Source organism: Poeciliopsis prolifica, unplaced genomic scaffold (assembly GCF_027474105.1).
Source record: "Poeciliopsis prolifica strain line A6 unplaced genomic scaffold, Auburn_PproV2 SCAFFOLD041, whole genome shotgun sequence".
NCBI lineage: Eukaryota > Metazoa > Chordata > Actinopteri > Cyprinodontiformes > Poeciliidae > Poeciliopsis > Poeciliopsis prolifica.
The window spans coordinates 4,222,192-4,230,000 of NW_026562416.1; the positions used below are offsets into that span (position 1 = coordinate 4,222,192).

The 7,809-nt window shown below is 37.5% G+C and overlaps 1 protein-coding gene across 9 annotated transcripts in view; it reads right to left on the reverse strand.

The window, feature by feature from the left end:
* Window positions 1-7,809, reverse strand: part of LOC129375778 (uncharacterized) — a 44,554-nt gene that overhangs the window by 21,767 nt on the left and 14,978 nt on the right. For 7 of the 9 annotated variants that reach the window (XR_008607670.1, XM_055055047.1, XM_055055045.1 and 4 more), the window contains exon 2: window positions 344-381. Coding sequence is in view for 6 of the 9 variants with exons in the window: in XM_055055045.1 (XP_054911020.1) it covers window positions 344-381 (38 nt within the window). In the remaining 3 variants the exon portion in view is untranslated. The remainder of the gene's footprint in view (window positions 1-343; window positions 382-7,809) is intronic. The other 2 variants (XM_055055043.1, XM_055055040.1) reach the window with 1 other exon arrangement.

Sequence of the window (7,809 nt, forward strand, 5' to 3'; positions counted from 1 at the left end):
CTGGTGCACAAAAGATTCAGGGATGACACATACTGACATAGAAAAAAAACACACACTTCACTCTGAAGGTCTTTCTTTCTTGCTGGTATTGTTGCTGTTTTCAAAGCCTAAATACAGGCAACCATTTCAAGGCAGGGACCTTAAATTTAACATCATGATACAGTTGCCGGGGGATAAAAATGCTTCTCTTTCACCCCTAGCAGAGAATAGACAACTTTCCCACAGATGAATACACCAGCAACCATTTCTTTTGTATTTTTTCAAAAATACTTTGAAAAAAAAATTTAATCAAGACTTATTTGTGCAGAACAAAGGCATGAAAGTAAAGATAGAAGCATTTTACCTGATCCCCATCTTTCCGTACCGGCACCGCGTCTGCTGCTGGAGAGACAAAAAGAGGAAGAAACAGAAACTAAATTGAATGTAAGAATAATTCATTATCAGGAGCATTACTGATGTCAAGTCCTGAGTAGACAACACAGATGCAAGAAAACAGACAAGATAAGCCCAGAATTACTTTGTGTAAGTTGGACACAATAGTGCCGGATGAGGGAGGGAAAGACAGAAATAACGACAGCGAGGAAGATAACAGCGTGTTGAACCAATGTACCCTCTGGCATCATCACTAGGGAAAGTGACAACATTGTCCAGTATTTCTCTCTTAGGCACACACACATGCACACGCACAAAAACTGGGCTTGAATTAGATTAATTATCCATGCTGAGCTTTAGCACACAGAGGGCACAACCAGTGTGAATCATGAAGGTTAGAGTTGATCGAGAAATATATGAGGATGATTAGCTATTCCCAAGGATCTCACAAAAAGTAATGAAAAAACACTTTAATAATTTAGGAGTCCTCTTATAAAAGCATTAACTGCTGTATTATGGCAGAGCCCAAAGGTTACCATGAGATTATATTCAACATGTTACCCACATTACTCCATGAAGACGAGAATGAGAAGTTAGCCATAAAAACACAAAACTCTCTCATGTATACACAGCAAACCAAATCCATCCATCAATTGTCTTCACCAGCTCGTCTTAGCAGGGTTGCAGGAGGGGCTGTCTCCAGGAGTTATTGGGAGAAAGGCAGGATACACTCAGGAAAGACTGACTATCCATCGCCCAGTGAAACACAGAGACAGTACAAACAGCTATGCATGCGTAAACCCGTAAATACAGGCATGCTAGAGTCAGCTAACGTAACAGTAAATATTGAGTAGAGGACAAACAAAGCTACAACCATACTGTTGATAAATAAACATCTTGGATTTACCAAAAAACGAGAGAAATTTATTAGTTTCTTTGTGTTCTATGTGGAGGAAAGTACTGTACTTACATAACCTAAATTAAACAATTACTAAAATTAACCGTCAACATACATTTTCAAGATTTTGAATGAAAACTATAATCTATGTCATATTAACGAATCTCAAAACAACAATAATATTTTTTTTTATATTTTATCATGTAGAAATAGTATTTGATCATTTTCTAAGTTCTTATTTGTGTTAAGACTCATCAACCTTCTAGATTGTGATTTATTATGACGTAGTAGCACTTTGGTAACGGTTTCTGAAACTGAGGACATTTTGTTATGACACATTCATGTTCAGGTTTTATATGTGACTGACCTATTGAATATATTGTATGTTTGGTAGCTCATCGTCTCTATTTCTGACAGTAAATTGCATCTGTAGTGTTTACATGAATGCATCAAATCCTAGATGAACACCAAAACAGGCTGTAATTCATAAGTACAAAGGTGAAGTACATGTAAATTTACCCAGAGTTCTGTGAAGCATGTGAATCACTCAGTATTATGTTTTTCTTGGAAGCGCTGTCTTTTATTGCAGCATTAAGATGAGTGAAAATGAAATGTCTGTCCAGCCGAACACTTAGAGCCAGCTCTAAAATTAGATTAATTATCCATGCCATGCCTTGGCATAGGGGGTCTCAACCTGCATGAGTCACTGATGCCCGTGATGGTGAAGGATATTAGACTTAAGTGGCAATGAAAGGAGAGGCTTTCCCCTTGTTAACACAAATTATAACCTGCACCTATAATATCTAGTGGTGGAAAGAGCTGAGAAAATGCTCCTACAGTGATAACTGGGTCCCTGCTGCAGAACTGAATTTCATTTACTACAAAATTAAGTTCTGCCTGATAAAACCAGATGAGGTCAGTTGTAGGATGCTTAGGTACAAAATTGCTTAAGCTGCTCAATATGAATCTCAGGTAGTTTCAAGTTGGAGTAACCCTCAGCTGCAAGCCCCTGTCACTGAAACACTTAACTGACACCAATTTAAGTATAATCTTTTAACTTCTTGCCTCTGCCCTCTGATGAAATCCTTGATGAAGTAGATTTAAGAGTCAAAATCAATACTGCATCTTGGACTCACTTACCAGTCTCCCTTGTGCAAAGATCCAATAAATTATAGGTATAGTATCCCTAACAAATGGCTGAACATCTACATCAATGCAGTCCACATTGATTTGACGCTACCTGCCAGGTCCCACCCTCACTGAAGGAAAGTGTATTCAGAAGATGGCGCCTAAAAATACTTAAGCATTTATACCTCCTGCACTGGAGGACAAACGTTTCAATCCAAGTAGGTATCAGGAGAACGATTCATAGTGAAGACTGTAGGCAGTGGGAGGCAGGCAGTCATGAATTAATCCTGGACAATATCCGAATGTTAGGATGAGAGACGGAGTCCCCAAAGCACTGGGATGCCTTCAGTATTCAGTTTAACAGTCATATGAAGACTGTAAAATTTTCCCATCTTCTTGTTGATGATTGACATTGCATTGAAAGCTGAATGATACATAATAATTCCTGTCAACTAATGCCGACCTCTGGTTTGGTTTCCAACCAGCTTTCTTTAACTAACTCCTATTAACTCCTATTAAGCATCATACCAGTAGAAGTATTGTTTCTTTACATACAATTTTTTTGTTTTTTAAGCACAATGGCCAGCGATAATCCTAAATTACAAAAATGCTTTAATTCAACCAGGAGAACAAATAGCGTAGCAAAGTAGTAAGAGTGGCAGCAGCGTCTTTCGACATGTAAGCACATCAATCTAGGTGTCAATTCGGTCTCTTCATGTCTCAGTGGATGGATGGGCAGTGGGATGAATTTAGCTCTTTTCAGGGCCAACTTCTGGCAGCAGAAACCCTGGCTTGCAAAAACTTTCAATACATTTGTGAAGCTGAAGCTGCTGTCAAAACTAAGTTGGAAAGCAGCAGCTGTTCTGCAGCTATCTTAATGGGTGTAGACACACTGAGGATTTTATAACCTAAAAATGCTCTCTACAAGAGAAAACATCAAGTTTGTTGCTGGCACAGTTTACAGTGAAGTTGAAAAAGAAAATCCAGGACACAAAGTGGTATTATTCAAAGTACAGAATGGGTTGCAGGGCAAAGGTTTCTAGTTTAACAGAAATTCAAACAGCTGTTTAAAACAGAGCAGAACAGATGCTAAACTGGAAGCAACGAAAAAGGACAATAATAAACACAGACTTTCACAAACTTCAGTTTATGGGAAGTGACCGAAGAACTTAAAAATATAGCAAAATCATTTCTGTCACAACAATGAGTTAGGTTGACTTGTTCAACTTTGCAAGCTCCACTCACAGCATCTTTCCCTGTCTCTGTCTCTCTCCGTGTTAATGAAAGGCATGCAGTCTTAGTCATGACTCTGCTCTCTGTGAGCACATTTGATATCTAACCCAGGGGATCCCTGAAGCCATTTACTTCACACAACATACCCTCATGCACTCAGCCACTTTCAAACAGACACAAACACACACATACTGTAACTCCACCATGCATGCACCTCTGGACCTCTTGAGATGATGGAGCTTCCTCCCAAAGCCACAGGAGAGATGAGAGGGAAAGAGCAGGTGGGGTGGATTAAATGGGAAAATCTTCAAACAACAAACAAAGAACAGGTGGAAGCAACCTGGGGTAGAAATGCTGACACAGACTCATAATAATACAAATTATTACAATTATTATTATTATAGATAAATATGTATTTATTCTCAGTATATGTTTAGAGAATAAATGAATATTAGTATTTATTCTCTAAATACAAATATGTATTTAGAAAATACAAATGATATTCTCTAAAACAAATGAGCTTTTCTGTCAGATTTTGTTTTTCTTCAAACTGTGTCTGTTTCATATTCAGATCAAATCTACTTACACTGGGTGTTAAAAAATTGCTCAGTGTTAATTTGTGAAGCTGCTCCTTTTTCAGTCTTCCTTTCAACCTTTTTTCAGGTCTGGTTTCACCTCTGCTGTGTTTCTTTTTCTCGGTGTATGTAGACTTCTTGCATTCCTTTGTTCAATTTCAGATCTCTGCTGTTGCTTTTCTCTCTTCAGATGTGTTTTACCCTTCACTTCATGCCACTTCCCCTGTCAGATGTGTGTTTCAAGACTAAATACTTTTGCAGTGTGCTGTGTTTTTAAATAAAGTTTCTTTCCTCTGTCTCTACAGAAATTGCAAGTTGGGTCATTCAACTGTAACAATCTGGCACAAAAAAGGATTTTTGCTCCACATTATGAGAAAGGAAAGACAGAAAGAAGGAATAATGCAACAGTGAGGTAGGAAAGTAAGAAAATTTAGACATTGAGGCAGTGCATAGTTTGTAAATAATAGTATTTTATTAATGTATAAATCATATTCTAACTCCAGGTGTCCATACAGTTAAAATGTATTCAAGAGAGCTGTTGTATTTTTCAGTGTTAGAATAATTTTATAGACTTACCGAAAACCTGATAATTAATCACAGTCTGATTGTGACTATAGTTTTTTTTTGTTTGTTTGTTTTCTGGGACTGCAGAGTAATTTTTACTTGTTAGTGTGTAAACATGCAGCTTGGAGCTTCTGAGGTTTGGTACACTATGTGTGAGGCTTTTAACCTTTGAGGGAAAGGTCAGCAGTGTTTGTGCACCAAACCAAAAGCCCAGCTGATATGAAACGGTGGGCCTTCTGTATGACCTCAGATCTAATTTATGGACATGTATGAAAACATGTTTCCACTGATGAATCCTCCAGATAGTTTTCCAAAAAGTTATCAAAAGGTTCAAGGTTTTTGTTCTTTTATTGTTAATTACTAATCAGTTGCGATAAACTGGTGGTCCCCCCTGGTCCTCAACAACTCCCTTACCTTGATTCATTCACACCAGCCCTGTTTCGTCCACTTCAACTCGCAAACTCATTTACCTAGAATATCTGGTTCATTTGGGGAGGTGTGAATGTGTAAACCAACTCTGACGTGGGCCAAAAAATGAAATCTATTTTTCACTTTTGAAAAATAGATTTTTAATAGGTTAAAAACCTAGAGGTTTTGGTTTGTTAAAGTGAACTCTGATGTGGTTCAAATGCATTTGCAAGTGGACTGAAGACCGCTCCAAGAACAGGAAGTGAATTTTAGTGCAGGGTATTCCAGGCAAATACAACCAAGCCAAACGTGTGAGTCTAGCCCAAGTGGGAGATATAACTTGTAGTCTTTTACCAAAGACAAAAAGCAAATCCTACAACTGCTAAAATCTGCCTTCTTTTTAACCTCAGTCACCGTACTGGACAGATACATCTAATTTATTTATTTATTTATTTTTACATTTCATCTAACACTTAATTTCTAAACATAATATATTGTTATGCAAAAACATTTATGTTCAAACAAACCTCATGTATGAATACTTTCTGTAGAGCCATTTTAATGTCATTTGAGAGTCTAGCGAGTCTTAATGAGGTATCAGGTAGATATGTATTTTAACTGGACATTACCAGGATGATAAAATTGTGTCTAACAAGAGGTAATATTAAACGATCAGATATTTAAATTGTTTAAGTTTAAGAAGAAAATGTCAGAATTCATGCAGTCAATACACCTTGAACAGGTTTAGGAGACACAATGTTTTCTTCGTTACTGTCATGATGAATTGTATTTCTGTTCAACTGATTTTATATAACTCCAATAATTATTGCTATTTTTTTCAAATGTACAAGTTTACTTAGGTAAAGTTACAAATTCAATAAAAAGTTTTGAAATATCACAATTCAACAATGAGTCAAAAAATCAAAACCAACACAGGTGACAAGTGAAATATAAATTTTCTTTTTATATAAGTGTACAGAGGGTGGAGCAATAAAATAATGACAATGTTGTGTTAAAACTTGTAACATTTAATGTGCAGCTCTGTTTAGTCAAGTCCTATGGTCTAAATGTCTAGACCACAGGAACAGTGGGAGAGGGACAGAAAAGCAAGATGAAACTGAATTTAGGTGGTGAATTAATGAATGAGAAAATATAAAAGATCTGGGAGAGAAATGAATTAATAGCTTAGGAATAATTATCAAAAGAATGTTGACTGATGAGTTTTCATGGAGGTAATGTAGAGCGTGCAGAGAAAGCAGTGTGTGGCACTTGATGCATGCACCTGTACATGTAGCCTGATGTATACACACAGGGAACAGCTGAGTGCATGTCTGAGGAAGGGTGGAATTGTGGGATGCAGCAACAATAGGTCCTGACAGCTCACTGTGGCACACCCTTGCCTGTCGGCTGCCATCCCTGTGGGAGCTTGGTGTGTGTTTCTGTCTACGCACATGTGCTCCTGTGTGTGTGAAGCGACACACACAGCTTGTGACAATGATCCAAAGCGAAGTGAAGTCTGACTCACCTCTGCTTTAGTGGCGGACGCTCTGAGCCGACACCAAACACTGGGGGAGTCCTGCTCACTACGCCTCAATGGGGCAATACCTTCATCCAGCCATTCCTTTCCTGTTCAGTGCATCTCTCTGTGTCTGTGGGTTGTATTCTAAATTTACCAAGACAGCCTTACCTTACCTTCTTCAATTTTCAAAGAAAACCTCGCCAAGTATATATATATATATATATATATATATATATATATATATATATATATATATATATATATATATATATATATATATATATATATATAGAGAGAGAGACTAAACTAAATATGAATGTATTTTAAGGTATATAAACATGTTTAATAGAATTGACAATAAAGTGGAGTTTTCTGTAATTATTCAGAGAATTTTAATTAAATCCAGTAACAATGATTTCCACTAAACAGTTGCCACAGGATTAATGACATTATAAATGTCAATTCTGATGACACTGACTGAGAAAAATGTCATTTTTCACCGACCTGCATGAATCACCCCTACACACTGTGAAATTAAAGCTTGTTCAAGACTTAATCCTTCCATCACTTTAAGACAATGCATATTGTACTACTTGTATGTTTCCCCTTATGCCAGCATTATTTCCCATACTTGCTAGGTTGACCTGAGGAAGTGCGTTACTGTGCATTTATCTCGTTAACAGAACTCTGCACGCAGTGGTTGTGTGTTCCAGGTGGATGTTTTTGTCGAGGGGATTTTGTTTTTGTGTGGATGCTCGCTGACTCTGGTAAAGTTCGTCTGCATCGGCGTTAGAGCACATAAACCACCCAGCTGTACTCCTGTTCGGTTATCTTCATAAAAGGAAGATCAACATTATTTCCTCCTGGAGTGGTTATTATCCTGCACCCTTACAATCCATCCGCGGGCCCCGCTAACAATATTATTCAATTTGTGTAGTAAGTGTATGATGACTAAAGAAGTGAATTGTGTCTACTGTTGGAGCAATCAGAGCCGCAGTCTAAAATACTGAGATGTTCACAACCACCGATTAGAAACACAGCTAAACTTTTTGCTGACTTTTTGCTATCCTCCAATCTAACCTCCCCTATAAGATGGTGCAAGGCTACAGTAT